General features: G+C 51.8%; 2 protein-coding genes and 1 long non-coding RNA gene across 11 annotated transcripts in view; 1 reads left to right on the top strand and 2 right to left on the bottom strand.

Moving 5' to 3' along the window:
• Window positions 1–5,563, bottom strand: part of Kif21b (kinesin family member 21B) — a 49,981-nt gene extending 44,418 nt beyond the window's left edge. For 7 of the 8 annotated variants that reach the window (XM_006249856.5, XM_006249857.5, XM_063272196.1 and 4 more), the window contains exon 1: window positions 5,191–5,558. In XM_006249856.5, the coding sequence (XP_006249918.1) occupies window positions 5,191–5,231 (41 nt within the window). In that variant the 5' untranslated portion in view covers window positions 5,232–5,558. Of the gene's footprint in view, window positions 1–5,190 lie in introns of all 8 variants that reach the window. The other variant, NM_001415800.1, reaches the window with a different exon arrangement.
• Window positions 5,564–5,703: 140 nt separating this feature from the next.
• LOC134481564 (uncharacterized) lies at window positions 5,704–20,529 on the top strand. Of its 2 annotated transcripts, none has more exons than XR_010057214.1 (2): window positions 5,704–5,933; window positions 20,394–20,529. It is a non-coding gene; the product is annotated as an uncharacterized LOC134481564 (long non-coding RNA). The 2 variants fall into 2 exon arrangements; XR_010057215.1 differs by lacking the exon at window positions 5,704–5,933 and adding an exon at window positions 5,940–13,751.
• Cacna1s (calcium voltage-gated channel subunit alpha1 S) overlaps window positions 17,502–20,558 on the bottom strand; it is a 70,236-nt gene continuing 67,179 nt past the window's right edge. Inside the window, 4 exon segments of the mRNA NM_053873.1 lie at window positions 17,502–18,078; window positions 18,224–18,376; window positions 18,630–18,721; window positions 19,410–19,495. Of these exon segments, the coding sequence (NP_446325.1) occupies window positions 17,905–18,078; window positions 18,224–18,376; window positions 18,630–18,721; window positions 19,410–19,495 (505 nt within the window). The 3' untranslated portion in view covers window positions 17,502–17,904.

Here is a 20,558-nt window from a genome sequence, read left to right as displayed (position 1 = left end):
AACAGGCAGCTGGCTGACTGGCTGGCTGGCTGGCTGGCGCGGAGGGCGCCCAGCCTCCCTCCACCGCACTGGTCCTGTCGCAATTCCCTATGGCAAGCCTGCAGGCAGCTGGCTCTCCGATGAAGTGCACCTCGCTGAATATAGGGGCCGCTCAAAATAGAGAAAGGACAGGTAGCTTGCCCCACTGCCGAGCGTCAAGGTAGAAAGCCAGGCATTTGGGGACAGGGACCATAGCACACTCTCCTTTCCGTAGGCTAGAGAAGCTGGCGGTAAAAGAAGGAACCCATCAGGAGACAGTGCATCTAATGGGCTTCAGCGTCCTCAGGGCCCTAACCCCCAATCTTCTTAGCTGAGGCAGCTGATTCACAGAGTTAGTTCCAACTGTTCCAAGGTGGAGGGGCAAGAGACACTGCTTTCTTCAATGTCCTCAAGGCACGAATGTCAGAGGACATGAGAGGCCTGGGGACCCAGGACACCTGAGGCTCTGCCTTTGACGGGGGTGGGGGCCCTATAGGAGTTGGGGTTTCGGCCCTAAAAAGACCACCAGAAAACACAGATATTTGCATTACTATTCATAACAATAGCAAAACTACAGTTATGAAGTAGCAACGAAAATAATTTCATGGCTGGGGGTCACCACAGCACGAGGAACTGTATTAAAGGGTCTCGGCATGAGGAAGGGTGGGAACCTCTGCCTGGAGAGTGGTGGAGCTCAGGCGGGAGACAGTCACAAGGACCTCAGAATAGGAGGACAGCAGCTTCTCAAACCCAAAGGAAGACAGCAAGGTTCTGGGAGCTCAGACCTCGGTGGTGACAGGCAGCTATGCCCAGCAACCACTAAGGCACGCTTGGAGAATGTCATCCTTTGCCACGCATCTGCACGGTACTCTATGTATTTCCCTCATCCCCTTTCACCACAACAGGGGAGGGCAGTAAAGCATCTGAAGAAACTGAAGCAGAGACCACGGCACTCGGCCAATTAGCAGCTGGCCTGAGAATCTAGTAAGGGCAGCTTAGGGAGGAGTTCAGATCCAGCCTTTCCCATCCCTGCTCCCCTCTGTTTGCTCATGAGAGTAGTAACAATGACTTGGTCAGCTGAGCGTAATGGTACAGGCCCAGTGCCCAGCACTGAGCAAAAATTTTAGCAATTACGGTGTTGGGTCACAGTCAAAAAAAATAAATAAATAAAAAGAATCGATTGGCTGCAAATGAATTTGTTTTTACTAAATAGATATTATCGGGGCTGGAGAGATGGACCAGTGGTTAAGAGCATTGACTGCTCTTCAAGAGGTCCTGAGTTCAATTCCCAGCAACCACAAGGTGGCTCACAACCATTTATAATGCCCCCGACCCCTTTTCTGGTGTATCTGAAGACAGCTATAGTATTCATACACATAAAGTAAATAAATAATTCTAAATAGATAGATACCTCTTAAGCACGCTTAACCTAGGGATATTTGTTTAAACATTTTACTCATCCCCAATGACCCAGGAATCTTCTCGAGACTGGTTTCCTATAAGGCATGGTGCTTAGTACCTCTCCCGCACAAGGAGCAGATCAGAACCAGCCATGTGTTCCCATTCTCCGATGGGTAAAATGAGGTCCAGAAAGACAAGAGAGGGCAGGGACCAAGGGTCCCACCAGGTAGACAATTACGTGGGCTCAGCCCTGCCCTTTGTCCCTAGAGCTATAATGAGGTTATCAACCTTGTGTCACCTCTGCTGCTTCCCTGGCCCCAGCCCCACCCTACCTCTGCTCTGTTGTTTTCAAAAGCTAAGATCCAATCAAACAGGCTGGCTGGGTAGTGGAGGGGGCCAATTTCCGGGGCCTGTGGTTTCAACACTCTACTTCCTTGTGAGGATATAAGCCCTGTTTCTTCAACAGGAGGCCACTAGCAAGATCTCAAGTCTCTGCACAGCCCGTAGAGGGCTCAGTTTCCCAGAGCTATAAATCAGACAGCACAGGGCACAGCTGGTAGTGGATAGCTGCTGTTTTGGGACCCTGAAGGCACCCCCACGTAGCCACTCCACAGTTTCTTCTGTCTTTACCCCCCTTCCGTCATGACAAAATCTTAATTAAAAAATGGAGGCAGTCACTGAGCAGGATTCCAGGGAAGCCGAATGCTTGGGAAGTAACTGAAGTGAGATGTCCCAGCTAAGAGAGGGCAGGGGTGGAATCTGCCACTGTCCCCTGGGTCCCTGGCTGGCGTGGGGCTGGCCAAGGCACCTCCCCCTCCCCATCACACTAGAGGAAGCTGAGCAAAGTCAGGCAGAGATAAGGGAAGGGGCTACACCAAGGACTCTCTCTTTGTGGTGAGGCTGGGGGGGGGGTATTAAAAGGGTCTTAAATAAACTCATCATGTAGCCTAACTTCCCCAATTTCAACTTTGCCAACTTAGGTTTCTTGGCGACTCCTCCCCACTTATGCCCCCCTTTTGCCAGGCCTCTGTTTCTGCAGCATGGGTGGGCACAGCCCCGCCTTCTCCCTCTCTGACTTGGCTACACACCCTTCTCCCCTACCCCTGGTAAAGGCCAGTCCAGCCTTCAGAGTACAAGGATTAATGGATAAAAGGATCCCAGGCAGGCGGGAGAGACCAGTTGGGAATCTCTAGTGTGAGGTTGACTGGCCTGGGTTCAGGCACAGATGGGTCTGACTCTACCTAGCAGGGGGAAACCACAGTGTGAGGATTTGGGGGCCTGGTCACACCTGGCCCTCTCCCCCACATCCTGAAAGTTCCCTCTTTCTGACTCTAGGAGTTCAGGCCTCCAAGCAGCACTTGGTACACAGAGAGTCTGGGTTGTAAACCTAGAGCCCTGGGGTCCCTTTTCTGACATCCCAGGCCGCCTTCCTCCCCCTCCCCCACATACCCCTGATCAGCTCTGTCTCACTCTGTGTTCATAGGGCCAGACCTCAGGGCTTCACCATAAGTGACTGTCATGGGAATTCAGAGAGGACTTCCAGGAAGTCAGGAAGACAGCTCTCTTTGTCAGCAGCTAGGAAACTCACAGTCGTGGGTAATCCCAAATCATGCCGCTCATAAGTGTGCCATGGCTGCAGCCTCAAACCCAATCCCTTCCGTGACACAGGTGGTGACACTGGAGGTGAGACATGGAAAGAGACCCTAAACCCAGGAGAATCCCCCCCCTAAAGCACATCACTGGCACCATCTGCTCCTTCCAGCCCCGTCCCACCCTCAGCTCTCTGATTAGAACCTGGGCTCTGTCCAGGCATTGTCTGCCTGCACGGCCGGCTGCCCATTGAGGTCTGGCGTGTGCCGGGCTGGCTAGAGCCAGACGGGATGAGTGGGAGGGGCTCTCACCTTCTTGGAGCCCTTGGAAAGGCAAGATCTTCAGAGGTTCAATTTCCACACAACTCCACATACACAGCTGACTCCAGTTGGAAAGAGCATCCCAAAACCCTGGGTGCAGAACGCAACCACCACCATCCCTTCTCTGTGGTAAAGGTCCCAGAAACGTCCTAACGGTTGTGGGAAGGAAACACTAGCTTTTCCCTTACTCTTACACAGGTGACCATGCACTAGGCTCTTGAAGTGGGAACCCCAATGTTTTACCAGGCCCAGATTGGGGAGTCTGAATCAATGGGGGAAGACCTTTGTTTGGCTCTCTCCCGTAAAATGGAGTCTAAAGGAACGCCCCCAAGGATAGGGGTACCCCATCTCCTCCTGCCCGGTCAGTCCTGGTTCACACTTGTTGGGGGGTTGGGCTTCCATTTTCTTTTTATGGTAGGTGGCTCCCCTCTCCCCATTACCATAGATGCCATATTGCCACGTCTCACTCCCACCCGGACCAGGCGCTCCCCTCGACCTCCAAGGGTTCCTGCTGCAATGTCAGCCTCAGTAGCAGCCTGGCTCCGCCCCACCAGCCCACCAGGCACCTGCAGGGCTCCTCTTTGTCTCGGGCCAGGAAGAGTGTGCACAAGTGATGCTCTGAGTGCTGTAGGAGCTGCTCAACCGGCGGCCCTCAACCTCCCTCCCTCAGCTCCTGAGCTATATGCCAAGCCTCTGTGCCTTCTCTCTGGGTTGCACAGAGTTGGTCAGGTGGAGGGACCAGCGGTCATCTGCTCTCAGGTAGGAAGAGAGAACCTATTCCATCGATTTCCCTCATCTTGTCTAGAAGCCACTTCCCAGGATCCCTGGAATCTGGGTCATCTCTGACCCAGGGGATTTGGACCCACCCTAGGCTTTGACTCTTCCCCTCCCCCACTCTACAAGACTGGAACAGAGATGTATGCCCCTCTGTGCATCCCTGAGTTGGTGACCAGCTCCTACATTGGTTCTCTCCCAGTATGTTCTTCTTTAAAGACCACAAAATGAAACCAGGAGAGCTGGTGGAAGGCATCCTCACCCACCACAAAGAACAGATAGTTCAACTTTGTAGCTTTTCTTGTCCCTGCACCTGTGTGTCCCTAGAAAAAGAACCCACTCAGTCACATCCTCTTTCCTCTTAATGTCTGCCTTCTAGTACCTACAGATATTGGGAATGGGACTCCAGATAAATCTAGGGGCCTTTCCCCCTTGCTCAGTTTCATCTCTGTGCCTGTGAATGTAGCATTAGGGTCCTGTCACCCCCTTTCATCCTTTCTGGATTAGTCCCTCAGATATACCTTTTTCTTCCTCCCCAGCTCCATCTCCTCTTGGGGCAGGACCAGCAGGGCTTTCTCCAAAAGCCATTGGCATCCTGTGGAAAGCCAAGGCACCATTCCAACCCTTTCATGGGTCCCACAACCGATCTTTGTCTGTTGTATCCGCTCCCAGGATGGTGAGCTGGATCAAGAGCATTGAACTAGCTAACTGGGGTAGATGGGGGGAGGGGGGATTCCCTCCTATACCCCAGAATGAGACAGCAACCTCATGGGGAGGACAAGAGGAAACACACAGACGCTCCGCCTGGGCCAAAGCTGGGTGTGAAATACCGGATTTCCTTGTTTATTCGATTTTCTGATCATTAAGTGCTCCCAAGAGGGGCCAGAAATTATCACCCAAACAAAGCCACCTTCCATCAGTCCGCAGGGCCGCCGCTCCCCTGCGGCAGCCGGGCCAGCGCGCGTCGGCCCCTCCTCCTGGACTGCAGGCTCCAGCTCGAGCGGTGCCCGCGCCCCCCGCCCCGAGAACACGCGAGACAAAGCTCGAACCCCTCCTCGCACGCCCCTTCCCCGCCATCCACTCTTACCTGACGGCCACTTTGACGCAGCAGTCGCCCTGACCAGCCATGGTCCTCTGGCACCAGGGTCTGGGCGCGGATCAGGGGCGGGGGTCCGGGGGCCACTGCTTTAGGCAGCGGCTGCGGCAGCAGAAGGCGGTGGCGCGGACACTGCTAGAGAAAGCGACCTCGCAGGCTGGAGGTGACATGCTCGCAGGAGGCAGCAGAGGGGCTCACCCGCGGCCAGCCCCACAGGGCTGGTCCCATACTTCTTCTCCAGCCATCGCGCGGAGGTGTTGAGCTCGTTGACAGCGGGCAGTGAGACCCGCAGCTCCCTACAGCGCGGCACACGCGCGCGCACACACCTCCCACCCGGACCGCCACCTCCCGCCGCAGCGCGAACAAAGGGGGCGGGGGCCGAGCCGTCTCAGGACCCACCCCCAGCCCCTCAGAGCCGCGCAGGGCCCCGCCCCTCCCCGGAGCCACCAATAGAAGGCCCCAACGAGCAGCAGAGGCGGGACTTGAGCCTTTAAAGAGACCTCTTGGCTCGCGTCCATAGGGTTGCTGGGAGGGGCGGGGTAGGATTGGAGGGTTGTGGGGGTGAAAGCGGGAGTGGCATGATGGACTCGTCCCTGGGAAGTTGGCCATTCGGGAACCACGGCCCTCGAAGTCATGGTACCTCAGCCTCAGTGGGACCTTCGTTTCCTAAATGAGGAACGGGACTCAAAGAGGAACACCCCAAGGTCATATAGCGAATCTGTGGCTAGACATGGGTAAGAACCTGGTCTCTAGGCAGTGTGCTGCACCTCAAAGCATCCCACAGAGATTAGCAATTTGCAATGTGAAAGGGCAGCGTAGTGTCCCTTCTGCCTTTATTTCGGTAAATCCGCCAACCTTTATCGAAGGGGATTCTTGTTAATGTCTGAGTAAATTTCCCCACCTCCACCCTGCAACATCTTTAAGCTCATATCTTGCTTTGATGGCTGGCCACTTCAGGTTTCCTTACTAGATTAGGGTCCCACTAACTTTTATGACCCCACAGGGCCTGGTTCACACTCTTTGTGACAGTTGGGGCAGAGGGTCAGTGTGGGAGGCCAGATCTGCCTGGGAAGTAGTAGGAACAAAGGGGCTCTTAACTCCAGATACCTGGGAGAGGCTAGAAGGCACAGTAGGTGGGAAAGGAAGGAGAAGGCCAGCCACTGCCATCACAAATGTATATAAAGGATTAGCCCAGGAGACTTCAACACAGGGCCCTGAGAAAGGAGACGACCGATTCCCTTTCTAGTTCACCGCCCTCCCCCTGAGCCCCACTCTTCTCCCTGCCCCCCAATTCCCAACATTAGGGCCATTCACAGGGCCCCCTCACCAGCTGCCCTCCCTTCACAGGCTTCACCCAGCTCCTTCCTCTGGAAAAGGCCCAAGAGGAGGACCCAGCTGCAGTGCAAGATGTGGATGGAGACCTCTGGGGGAGGGGAGGCAGGGGAGTCTGACTCCAAGCTTCTTGCATCAGCCTCAGATGATGAAACCCTGTGAGACATTTTAGCAAGGGCGTAGGTTAGGGTCTTGAAGATCCACTTCCTAGCCCCATCAGTCCCCAACCCGGTCTGTGACTGCTCCACTCAGGAGCCCAGATCCCTGTTTGGAATAATTTTAAGGGGAAATCTGAAAGTTAGGTGGGTTCATTCCTTCTACCTTAATGGCAAACAAGAGGAGAGCCTCGGTCCCCAGAGTGGTAGTGGTGGTGTGTAAGGGGTCCTGGTGAGATCCTACATATTGTATTAATATTAGCATCTGAAACTGGAAGCCAGCGAATCACATCCCCTAGAGCAAGAGCCAATGTTAAGGAATTGAAACCCTCCCTGTCTTCTAGCAAAAATAGGACGTGGGGAGCTAAGGAATGCTCACGAACCACCTACACAAGTAGGTGCTTTGTGGTCATACTATCGTTTATCCTCCTGACCTTCTTCTGAGCTAGGTTCTAGTGTTCTTTTTTTTTTTCAATTTCGCGAGTGGGGAAATAGTCTCATAAGCAACACACAGAGGATTTGGACTCGTGCATGTGGTTCTAGGCTTCCCAACCCTTCTAAGGGTGGGCCTGTGGGGAAGGGAGCTGGACTGGCTTTCCCTGAGGACGCCCAAGCAACAGGTTTGGCTCTCCTGGATGATAACGTGTTGTTACCAAAAATGTCCCCCCTCCCTCCCATCCCTGGACTTCTTTGGTACTTAACTTTGGTTTCCTGTTTGCCATAGGTCTGCTCAGACTTCCAACAGTAGGTGATCCTTCTGACTCAGAGTTCCACTGCTGGGGAATGCCACCAGAGCGTTCCTCTCTGCATCCCCTGACAGCCAGGGTGCAGCTGGGTTAAGCAAGGAGGCACAGGGCTGTGGACCCAGGCTCCTAGCTTTTAGGATTTCAAGGTTCCAGTTGCCCCAGCCACTCCAGCTGCTCCCTCTGGGCCACCAAGCAGCAGCTGGGTGGCTGAGGTCCAGACCCTGATTCCTAGGCTCTGCTGTTCAGGAGTGAGGGACTAACTGGGCTGAGGTCATGTGGGGATCCAAGGTGAGAAAGAGGCTTAAGCTGCCATTTGGAGAGATTTAGATTAGTTCAGAGAAAGACAAGACAATCTCTGCCCCCTTTTGAGCTCTATCCAGCATCAGCAACAACTGCTTCTTTCCTGTGCTCCCAACTCTTCTCAGCTGCTCTCCTTCCAGAACCCTGACGTTTCTCAGGATCAGCTACTGCATGCAACCCTCAACGCTGCACGTACAGACGCACAGACACACAGACGCACAGACACACACACACACACACACACACACACACACACACACGGGGCGGGGTGGGGGGGAGTGAGCTCCTAACTGGACTAGAATATAAGTCCCAACTCCTATTCTGAGCTGAGTTCCTTCCCCCAGGCATCTTGGGTCCTCCATCATTTTTCCTGACAGGAGCTGTGGGCGTCTGGGCAGATGGGAACCTAGGGGAGGTGTGGGGAGCCCCCTCCAAATCAGGAAGCTCCCACGCTCCCGTAGTTAAAATACTCCAGCAGTGACTTAGGGCAGCCATCTGGTCTGAGCTGTCTTAGACACATTCCACTTTTTTAACAGCAGTGCTATGGGAACAAATAAAAACACGGAAGGGATCCCCATAGGTACCAAGAGTGTCCCCAGAGGAGGTCTGAACTTGTATCTTCTTTATGTGTCCCCACCTCCTTCAGGGACAGCACTGTAAAATCTAAATAAGCCTTAGTGTGAATGGTGGTGGTGGACAGAGAGCTCAAGAGCTTGAGTCCTAACCCCAGCCACATCCCAGCATCTGTGCTTGGTTCCGTGGGAGCAGGACTCAACCTATCCTCGAACGCTGTCCTTTAGCAGATGTCCAGCTCCAGACTCCAATGTCCAGCCACAGGCAGGGCCCAGTCCTTCCCACCAACAAGAAGCTCAGGACCCCAGAAAAGATCCACTGGGCTGCAGACTCAGGAGATCTGAGTGCAGACGTGAACCGAGCCTCACTTCCTGTGTTTAGAAGGAGACAGAGTCGGCCACAGAGGAAACCAGAGCCTGTTATAAATAGCAAGGAAGGCAGAGAGCTGCCCATGGATTTCAAACATCCATCACTCTTAAAACAAACTCTATTTTTGGCTTCAAATAATAATTAGGATTTAATTAATGCTCTATGTAACCTCAAACATCTCTCTCTCTCTCTCTCTCTCTCTCTCTCTAGCAATGCCTTCCCATGAAGCATAGGCTAGCATTGAAAGTCATGATTCTCCTGCTTCAGCCTCTGGAGCACCAGGGTTACGTTCATACTCCATTGTACATGCTTCCTTTTTGTTTGATTGATTTTACTTTTTCGAAACGGGGTTTCTCTGTCCCACCCTGACTACCCTGAAAGTCACTCTGTAGACCAGCTGGGGTCGAACTCAAAGATCTACCTGCCTCTGCCTCCTGAATCCCGCGGCTAAAAGCACGCACCACCGCCTCCCTCCTGACTGTACGTGATTCTTAAACACGGTGAGTCTACCCACCCATCTCCTTCGCTGTGCCTGCTAACAGACAGTATTGATGTGGCAGTTCCCGTGGTCACCAGTCTCCATGCCAACATCTATGCTCAGAAAGAACCCCCAGGTCACATCCAGCCATCATGTTTTCAGATGAAGAAACAGAGGTCCAGACAGGTAGAGAGACACAAAGTCGCATAGGACGGTAACGCAGGGGCTGAGCTGCAAGCCTGCAAGTTTGGTTGCTGTCCCCTGACAGCACGGTAAGGACCCCAAGGCTAAACATCTGAAATCAGGCTGTCGTGAGTTTACAGTCCTGACAAAACTTTGGTCTGAGTGAAATAACGAAAGACAGCCCAGAGGCTGAGTTGTGATCTTCTGAGTCACGGAGGTCTGGGCTCCCGTCCAGAGCTCACATCCACTTGATGAGCTGTGTAACCCCGAGCCGGTGATGTAACCATGCCCAGCCTCAGCTCCCACATCTCAAAAGGAGAGGGATCACGTCCTCATCTCGGGACCGTTGTGGAGTGGCAATGAGCGGACCGGCGTCGAGAATCCCACCCAGCACTCGCCTCAAAATAGATGTCAGTCTTTCACATTGTGGGCAGGTCCTCCATCTTTTCTCCAACAGACCCCCCACCTCTGTCTGGACAGAGGGGTGGGTCTATCAAAAGTGAAAACCAGGATGGAGAGGGACTCTCAGGAGGGAGCAAGAACAAGGCTGAGAGGGGACAGGCTGTGAGGATGAGGTGTCGTTAGTGTTGGGCTGGGGTGGAGTTCAATGGTAGAAGGCTTGCCCTGTATGCATGGAGGCCTAGGTCCGTGATGTAACCAGTAAGTGTGAGGTGTGCTGGGTGGATAGGCAGATCTGCAGGAACTTATCTACCCTCTGCTGATGACATGGCAGCACCTTGGGAGCCACAGTGCTTTCCAGGAAGAAGCCTTAGCCTTATCCACCCTTCCCTACACAGGTAATCTGGGCTGCCTCCCCAGGGGCTGGCCCCCTGAAAAGGGAGAGTTCTCACCCTGTCACTGTTACACAGTTCTCATCCAACCCTCACAGTCATCTCTGAGGTATACAACTATCATGCCTGTTTTTCAAAAGGGGAAGTGGGTTCAAAGGTCAATTGGCTAGGGTAGTAGTCATTAGTCCTGTTTGTGTATTTCCCGTACTCTGACTTCCAGCACAGGGCAGGCCTACATGTCCTTACTTCTCTGATAGTGAGTGGTCATGTGACTTTAACCAATAAAAAGTGACGCTCTAGGAGCCACTGCTGTTGGCACACCTGTGCTGTTCACGGACCATACATGAGAAGTAAACTTTTTTATTTATTTTTTTTTCCAGAGCTGGGGACCGAACCCAGGGCCTTGCCCTTGCTAGGCAAGCGCTCTACCACTGAGCTAAATCCCCAACCCCAGAAGTGATCAGTTGCTGAATTTGCAGGCTGCGTGTGGTCCCGGCATAGCCTAACTTACTCTGATACGGTTAGTAAAAGCAGACCCAGAGTCTGGAGCTCTCCCATCTGTAAAGTGATTTCCAGGCCCCTAGCCTGCAAACAGGTGGAAGCCCCTTTTGGATGTTGAGCCTACTTAGAGGTAGATGGAAGAAAACAAAAGTCTTTCGCCCTCTCTCTGTAGGCATCCCTATTTGACTAAGATTTTCCTAAATTACTTGCTCCCTGGATTGTGGTGACTAAAGAAATACCCCCGGGGGTCCCATAGTTAAACTGGCCGTGCTGTTCTGCAACCATGGAGTCTCTAGGAACCACCGTGATGTCACTGGAAAACACTAAGGGCCTTCCTCTGCCTCAGCCTGTCATCTCAGTAGGAACTATTCCCAGGTTGGATCTCAGGATACAACTGCATTTGTCTCTAGCTCAAAGATTGGCCCTGTTCAGGTCACTCATTCCCTTGGGACTTAGTTACTCCTCAGTGAAACGGAGCCACAGAAAAGGGTTATGGTGGCTGCTCAGATGTCACAGGACTAACCCATTCTAGAGCATAAAGAGACTTCAGAGGCACAAGCAAGATATTAACGGTCACTCTTCCCGAATGTTGTGCTGAGCGTGTGGTAAATGTTTGAGCTTCATGCTGTAGTGCAATGCTCGCTGCTCTGGGAAGGAGGAAACATCATCTCCACAAAACAAACTGGTAAGGTCATGCTACAGCTCACAGAGCAGGATTCAAACCCAAGCAAGCAGACGGTGACTTCATCTTGTGTTGAACTGCCGTGAATGGAGAGACTGTGGATTTGCCCACAGATGATGAAAGACTTCTCTTTTCTTCCGTCCACCTCTAACTAGCCCAAAATCTCAGCCGATGGGCTAGGAAAGTGAGCGGAGCACCCTAGGAAGTTGCCTGGTTTGGGTGTGTATGGGAGTGATGACAACGGCTTTGGCTATAGGCCCAGATGCTCACTGCCGGGAATGGGTACGGAGACAGGAATGGGTACGACTACTCACAATGGAATCCTATACAGCAAGGAAAAGGGATGCGCTCTGGGTACATTAGTGATGCAGACTAGATGAATCTCAGCTGTACTCAGTGGTAGAAGCAGACCAAACAGCACATGCTGTCTAACCCCACTGATAGGAGCAGCCTAGAAAAGTAGAGTGACCCTAAAGTGTCAGAAAACAGATCAGTGGTTGCCTGGCAAAAGGAGGGGTGTAAGAGTGGTAGGGGGCCTGAAGAGGTCAGGAAGGGCTGCAAAGGGGCACAGAGGAAGTCTTCCTGGTCATCAGTATATACGTCAGGCAAAGATGGCCTGACAGGCACTTGCGTTTCTCAAGGCAAAGCAAACCATTGTATGTGTTGGGTATGTGCAGTTCTGCAATTTACTGTTAATTTTACCTCAACAATGCTGCTTTGTGTGTGGAGGCCAAAGGTCATCATCTGGTATCTTCCTTAATTGCTCTCAGGGTCTCTCCCTGAACTAAGGTCACCTATTCGGCCAGGTTGTTGGCCAGTGAGCCACAGGGACCCACCTGTGTGCACCATCCCCCTTTCCTTCCCACCCCAGGATTAAACACTGCGCCATACATGGGTGCTGGGCTCTAAACTCAAATCCTCATGCCTATGTAAGCACTTTACCAACGAAGCCATCTCTCCAGCCTGATGGAGCTATTTTTAAAAGGTAGCTTACTTCAGCTTCCCCCTTTGCACAGAGGTGCCTATTGGATGACTTACCTAGAGTCACAGAGACAGAGGACAGCAGGTCTCAACCCCTGAGGAACTCTTTCCCCTGCACCACATGGTATAGGGGCTCAAAGGGAGCCTGTGACAAGGAATTAGGAAACACAGACGGAGAATGTGGCATAGTACAGGAGAGGACTCCCGAGAGGAGCATCAAGAGGAAGTCAGTCAGGGCAAGCCAGGAGAGGGAAGAGGAAAAAGAAGGGGAGGAGGGAGGTCACGAAGGCCCCAGGAGGAGCAAGCCCCCCCTCTGTTGACAGCACTTTCCCCTCTGATGAAGTTCACAAAGGCTACTCCTGTCCTTGAGTTATTGATTTTCAGTCTCCCTGGATGCATCATTTCCTCAGCTCTGGGAGACATTTGCCTGAGCCAGGTCCTACCCAGCAAATTTCCAGCAAAGAAGCTCTTAACACTTTACGTTCTAGGCTAACCTTGATGGCGAAAGATCTCCAGAATCCCAGCCTCTCTGAGGATTTTACTGGACAGTGGTAGATACCCCAAGTAGTGTGTGCTGGACCTCATGGCCCATGTGGCCCATGCTAGGAATAGTTCAAGGGCCCTTTTGACTCTGACAGTCGAGTTGGCCTGAAGTGACATCACTCTTAAAAAGTTTGCCTGTATCCTTTCTAAGCTCCATGTTTTCTGAAACGAAGCAGTAGACAGAAAGAACACATTGCCTTAAGCGGAATCCGTGTGAGGAAGGCCAAGGGAGGAGGCGGAGAAGCCTGAAAAGACCTTTTTTTCTCCTCGCTGTAATCTCCAAAGTAACTTGGAGGACCCAAAAAGAAGTCTCAGACTGGGTGGAGCAAAGAGTCATAACCAAAATTAGAAGAAGCCCAGAGGGCCAGTGGCAGTGGTACATGCCTTTAATCCCAACACTTGGGAGGCAGAGGCAGGAGTGACTCTGAGTTCAAGGCCAGCCTGGACTATAGGGTCAGTTTGAAGACAGCCAGGGCTTTTTTTTTTTTGTCTTAAAAAACAACAACAAAAAAAACCCAATAAATAAATAAATAAATAAATAAATAAATAAAAACAAAACAAAAAAAAAAAAAAAAAAGAAAAGGCCCAGAGGAAGAAGCCCATGCCCTGTGTTACAGCTCCGTACTCCTGAGCTAATTGATGTGGCTCCCTTGTGCTAGAGGTGGGTGATGGGGGCAGGGCGTGGCTACCATCAAATCATATGTCATCAGTCTGAATGAATCTTTGCCTTCTTCCCACATAGAAGAGACTTCGAGAGGGTCATCCCTGCAATCCTGCAATGGAGACTGAGGGAAAGGAAGTTATGGGTTTGAAAACTGGGAAGTGAGGCATAGCTAGACCTTGTCTCAAAAATCAAATCAAATCAAAACAATCAGAATGCTTTGCACAGGACGTCCATCTCGGAGAGCCGGCATCCAGGTAATTCTGGGTGGTCAGAACAGGTGTAAACAGCTTCAAAGGAAAGGCCAGGAACAAAAGCACGGGGTGAAGGAACCCAGGATTCTTGAGCTAGCAGCCCCAAGGCTGGGAAGAGCAGGGGCCAGTCTCTGTAAGACCCCAGGTGGAGAGTCAAGGTCAGCTCTGGGAGCCAGCATCTCCTACATTTGGAAGTAGAAGCCAAATAAACCCTTTCCTCCCCAAGTTGCTTTTGCAACGCAAACCCTAACTAGGATGTGACCCCTTATATAATTACATCTGTACCCTAAGGTTGAGTAGAAATGGACTTACAGAGCAATGTGAAGTCCCTGACCCTCATGTGGCCAAGCAGTCAGGGAATCAGATTCAGTCCCTAAGGCTGCTCTTACAACAAACAGCAGTGTGGCCATTTCTCTCCTTTACAGAAAGAAAGTGATTCAGTGGTAGAACACGTTCTTAGCATGTACAGGGCCCTGGATTCAATCGCTAGCATCACAATACATAAAAAAAGGGCAGCCCTATTCAGAGCGGGACCTGGGAAGCCTCAGAGCCAGAGCTGAGGGTTCTTTTGACTTTGATGGGAGGGCATTTGAGTGTACTTTTCCTGGCTTTTCCATGGAGGCTCTGAGCTTTGCACCTTCCAGATGGGAGAGGCTCCCCTCATCTCTGCAGTCTTTGTGTGCATTTTGTGCCCACCCCTTTTGCGAAAGGCACTCCTGTCCCTTTGGCACAGTCCCCACCCAGCAGCTGGCTTCCAAATCTGCATGGAACTGTCAGGAGCATTGGTGCCTCCCACCTGCCCCTATGGTACTTGGGCTCTGTTAGGTGGTCCTCCTGAGGGGACATCTGCTTCATCTGAAACCTGCTCGCCCCTCAGTTCCGTTCCTCCTCCGCCATCCTTTTCTCCCTGGCTTTATTTGAGCAGACCCTGATGGAAACCACTCATTAGGTAAGCAGAAGTCGGGTAGAGGATGGGATTTTGCACATGATGAATTAGAACATTGTGTATCTCGCATAGGAAATTGCTTGAACTTTTCAAAGGGATGAAGACTTAGTTTCTCAGGGCCCATGTTGTACATCTGTATCTGTCAGTCAGGATAAGAGGGGGATAGCATAGACCTGACAAATAGTGTATCTGTTAAGAATGGTGGAATGTGGGGCTGGAGGGATGGCTCAATGGTTATGAGCACTGACTGCTCTTCCAGAGGTCCTGAGTTCAAATCCCAGCACCACATGGTGACTCACAACTTTCTGTAATGAGATCTGATGCCCTCTTCTGGTGTGTCTGAAGACAGCTACAGTATATATATATATATATATATATATATATATATATATATATATATATATATATATATATTTATATTTATATATATATATATATTCTTAAAAAAAAGAATATGGAGTGCAGGGCCAAACTGCCTCATTTCAGCTCCCCTCTGGGGCTCTTGTTAGGTGCACAGACTTAGGTAAGAGACCTCTGTGTCACAGTTGCAAAATAAAGAGAATGGTGCCTCTTCTTTGATTGCTAAGAGGGACAGTTGCATTAATATGTAATTGAAACCATTGAAACAAGATTTGTTATATAGTTAGCGTTCTGTACATACTAAATGCCCTGCAAGATACTCAGCTGCTTCATCAAAGCACGGCGCCCCTGGATAGTACTTTATAGCAAAGGAAATGCTTTTATATAGGTTGCTGTTACCTCACTAGCCATGAGTCAGGTGAATGGGAGACATTGTGGGCGTGTTTGGTGCTCCCTCCGTCCCTGAGACCGCAGTGCAGAATCCTACCTGGCACATTTGGAGACAGAAGGGTTTTGTGTTTGTGGGGTTTTTTTTTATTTGTTTGTTTTATTTGAGACAGAATCTCACTATGTAGCCCTTTGGAGTGCTGGGACTAAAGGGGTGAGCCACCAGGGGTGCTGGGGCAGAGAGTTTTCCTGTCACCTGCTCCTGGCCTACCGGGATAGCCAAGGTGACCTGCTGAGCTGGTAACACTGAGCAGGAAGGCTTTATGCTTCTTAGCTGGTTCTAACATTGTTTAACAAGCAGTGTCTGGGCCACTAGGGAGCTAGGCCCTAGAGGGGCAGCTGTGAACAAGGCAGGCACAACTCCAGCTTTCAGGGAACTTAGCCTCTGGCTGGGGTAAGATGCATCGTATCAATGCTGTTGTGCCTTTTGGGATGGGAAAGATGTTTGGGGATTTCTATGTTTGCGGGCGTGTGTGTCCGGGGGCCAGGTTCTAAACAGCTTGGCCATGTCCTGGGACATGACATCAAAAGAGGTTTGAAGGATGGCTAGAGACTCAGGAAGATTCTAGAGAGGCATACCAGAGTTCAGAGGTGAGCCGGAGCTTCACCCATGTGAAGGTGGTGTCTGGTAGCTTTGAGATGACTTAGAAGATGACACAAAGAGACCCAGTGCAGAGACAGGGAGAGGGTGGAATGGCTGGAGTAGGAAATGCCTGGAGCAAAGACTCAGCTTTCAGTAGGTCAAGAAGGAAGGAGGTGGGTGTGGGGAGGGTAGGTCAGTATGATTAGAAGAGTTGAGAGGAAGGGCCTTCCAGGGACTTCTGTTCATCAGTGAGGTGGACAAGGCAAGCTCTTCGTGCTGAGGTTTGTGGGAAGGGGAGGAGTTGAAACTGTTTCACTGACAGGGCACCAGAATGAAAAGGGCACATGGTGGTGTGTGTGTGTGTGTGTGTGTGTGTGTGTGTGTGTGTGTGCATGTGTGTGCATGTGTGTGTGTGCATGTGTATGTGTGTGTGTATGTGTGCATGTGTGTGTGTATGTTGTGCATGTGTATGTGTGTGTGTATGTGTGCATGTGTGTGTGTATGGTGTGTATATGAATGTGTGTGCATATGTATGTGTGCATGTGTGTGTGTATGGTGTGTATATGTATGTGTGTACATGTGTATGTGTGTGTATGTGTGTGTGATGTGTATGTGTGTGCATGTGTGTGTGTGTGTATGTGTGTGTGTGTGTGTGTGTGTATGTGTGTGTGTGTAACTGCTTCACTGATAGGGTACCAGGAAGCTCTGGGGCCTAACTAGGGCTGGGGCCTGGATGTATAAGTCACCAAGTGTCACCTCTGACCTGTGCTATGTACATCCTGGGGCAGGCCCCAGAAGCTCAGAAGCCCATTGTAGGGTTTGCCAGGAGGCTGCATGGCAGGGCAGCCTTGTTACCACAGCAACGGCCATGGAGCAGGGACTTGGCCCATATTTAATGGAAGGATGGGCAGAAGGAAAGAGTGCCCTGTGAAGGGGAAAAGGGAGGGCAAGGCAGACCCAGCTTTGCCTCTCGTTAGCTATACATTACAGGTATGTCTTGTCATCTCCCGCTACCCCTGTTTCCTCATCTTGAACACGTCTATGGTGAGAAGTGAGTGGCTTTCGTGTGGAAGTGCTTTGTAAACACAAGGGGTGCCCACGAGGCCCTTGGCTGGAGACAGCAGCTGGTGGTCATTGTTAGGTAGGAGAGGAGCCTTGGGAACACATAGCCATAAACTACAGCCACTGAGGCTGCTGTTGGTGTTGGCAGTGGACTCTGGCCAAAGTCACAGGGTCACAGCTTCAAAACAGGTTGGCCCCTGTGTAAGCAGGGTGTGGCATTGTTTCTAATGCCATCAGAGGGGAAGTGAAGATGGCCTGGTACTCTTCTGCAAGGCCCAGGTGCTCTGAGAAAGGGGGTAGAGGGAGTCTCAGACCTTCTAAAACAATAGAATAAAACAGACAAGCAGAAGCCAGGTGCCAAAGTCAGGCCTGGAGACTTTAATGTCAAGCTGGTTGGATGGAGTGACTTTATGACAGACAGACCCTGGCACCGATCAGGCCTTTGTGAGTGACCACAGAGGCCCTGCCAAGTCCTGCTTCTTGCTGGTAAGGAGAAGGGTCGATCCTGCCCATCCATGGCCCCCTGCCTGGTTGAGGTGGTTCCTGACCACGGCTACTCAGTCCATGCAGCTGGCTACTGAGGAGGGAGGGGAGGCTGCTAGGCTGCGCTAACCTTTCTCCACTCCCTCGCTTTCTGACTTTTGGTCATGGCAGTTCTAAGCTTGTGTCATTCTGTATAGGCCTCACACCTGGAAGCAATAAGGGTCTTTTTGGGAGCCCCCACTGCTGGTTCAGGCTGCCCAGGGAGGACTTTGGGCTCAAGGCTCCCTGGGCATGGCCCCGCCCTTTGGGGATTCTCGCTTCAGTAGCTCTGTTGCTGCCACCTCGACTTCCTCTGGTTCCATCTGGCAGGCATCTGCCAGGGCCTGGCCTGTTGCCATGACGAAGTTAGCATCTGCTGCTAAGGAGTCTAGTCCTCCTCGAACCAGAGCCTGCAGCGGGAAGAGGATGCTTGGGTGGGTCTTCCGGGCAAATTACCTTCTGCCAACCTACGCCTCCCCACCGTTGGTCCTACTTTCTCCCCATTACAAGGCCACCCCTCAGTGTGGTCTGCGTTCTGTTCCAGCACCACCTCACCTCCTGGATCAGCATGGTGGTAGCTGGGGCTGTGCACTTGTGAGCCGAATTCCTGGGAACACGCTCCTCAAAGCTCCCACTGTCAGATGTTTCCGTAGACCATGACCTGGGGCCCTTCCCCTCTTCGTGCACAGGATGCTTTTCCTGGGAGAGCTGTCTCAAACACAGAGAAGCAAAGATACCCCCCAAAACAGATATGCTAGAACCAACAGATACACTGGAGCCCCCAGATATACTGGAGCCCATAGCCCATCCAACAAAGCCTCCACCAGGATCCACAGATGGGGGAAGATGCAGGAACACAAGACGCTTCTGTTATGGATGGACTGCTACCTACAGGGCCCTTCCCCTGCCAGGCCGCGTGGGGTCTATATGGCACTGCCTCCTAGGCCTTTGCCTCTGTTACCTGGCATGGGGAAGGAGGCACCTGGCCTTTGGGCATTCTTCTTTGGGACATCTGTCTTTCCAGTTTGTCCACATGGGATCTGCTGTTAACTCCTGTGGGCAACATAAGACAAGGTCAGTGGGGTTGCTGACCCCTGATGGGCCGAGTCATTAGAGCCTTGCTTGGGCAGCTACAGTAGGTAGTTAGGAGGTAGACAACGAGAGTTGAAACCTAAACAACCCCAGGCCGGACAGAACTGGATCAGCTCTCCCTGCCCAGCACTTTGTCCTTGTGGTTTGGGAGAGGCTGAGGGCTAGACTCACCAGCAAGCTCTTCTTCAACAAGGACATGGGCATGAATCTTTAAGAGTGTTGGGGAGCAAGGAAGTGCCCTCATTGCTACTGAACTCCAGGAATCTTGGGGATGCTACTGTCACACAGTGATTCCAGACCCACGGGGAGACTGCATGACCACCTGCCGAGGACTCCACAACCCAAGAGTTAATTGCGCAGGAGTTGTCCTTCCAGGGGCCCAGTGAAGGGGAACTCCAGGCTAGGCTACACAGAAGGCGGTATAGGCCTGCACAAAGCTTGTTAGAGTGAACAAGCTTTCCCCACCCATCACCCATTCCATTTAGCCTCTCGCCTGGAGCCTTCCACAGTCTGGTAATAATGCTCCTCCTCCCTGGGCCAATCCCATCATAAAGGTTCTAAGGGGCCCTCCAAGGCTTTAAGGAAAGAGGGAGCACTCCTAAACCCCTCTAGGAGAAGGCTCAGTTTCTTAGTCACAGAAGAGACTGACCAGAGACGCTGCAGGGCTGACTGAAGGGTCCTTCTCTGGTAACAGGCCTGCCTGCCTCTTCCAGGAGCTCCCTTTCATAGCGGATGCTGAAACAGAAGCGGAGCAGGCTGAAACCCATTCACAGAGCCAGTGAACAACCAATCAGAGTGCAGGAGCCTTCACTCCAGGGCTGGTTCTGGCAGAGCTTGACTCTAGTTGTCCTTGACTCTGGGGGGGGGGGGGAGCAAGCCAAACTCATGGCTGCCTCCATTCCTGCTCAATGCTCCCCCTACCCTTCTCACATTCTGCATGACCCTAGTTCTCAATCCTGATGACACATGGGCTCACCTGGGAAGCCGTGAAGACAATTGGCTGTGACCCATTCTAGACACGGGCAGTTTTGAAAGCTCCAGTTTTGAAGTTATTGCTCATGTACAACTGAAACCGAGAATTGCTCTGGGCCTTTCCAGCTCAATGTCTTAGGTAACACTTCTGTATTCTCAAGGAATCCTAATTGATCACAATTGTACCTCATGACACCCCCCCCCATGGCAGAGCCCAGGTATTTCCACACCACCTAACACCCTAGCACCACTGTGACCTAAAGACATGGATGCCCTTTAGGCAACGTGAGCAGCATTCAAGAAGCCTCTTTGGGCTGGAGTGAGGTGCTGGCAGTCCTGACTAGTGAAGTAGCTGTTCAACTGGTTTCTGCCCTGTCTTCCCAATGAGACTGCTGCCCAGCCTCTTCAGAGCATGGGGAAACCTAGCCCTTGTGTGATGATGGCTAAGTGGCTCTACTGCCCGTACTGTTGCATTTTGTCACTAAAATCACAGCCTGGGATTGACGTGATGGGAACATGGTGGTTTGAATAGGCTTAACCCAGGGAGTGGCCTTGTTGGAGTAGGTGTGGTCTTGGAGGAAGTGTGACACTGTGGGGGGGGGGGTTGAGACCCTCCTCCTCGCTGCCTGAAAGACAGCAGTCTTCTCCCGTTTGCCATCAGATCCAGACGTGAAACTCAGCTCCTTCTCCAGCACCGTGCCTGCCTGGATGCTGCCATGCTTCCTGCCATGACGTTAACAAACCGAACCTCTGAAACCCGCCAGCCAGCCCCAGTTAAATGTTGTCTGTCCTTATAAGAGTTGTCTTGGTCGTGGTGTCTTTTCAC

This window comes from Rattus norvegicus, chromosome 13 (assembly GCF_036323735.1).
Source record: "Rattus norvegicus strain BN/NHsdMcwi chromosome 13, GRCr8, whole genome shotgun sequence".
Taxonomy (NCBI): Eukaryota; Metazoa; Chordata; class Mammalia; order Rodentia; family Muridae; genus Rattus; species Rattus norvegicus.
Note: the sequence above shows the minus strand (reverse complement) of the source record. Positions and strands in the feature narration are given on the sequence as shown.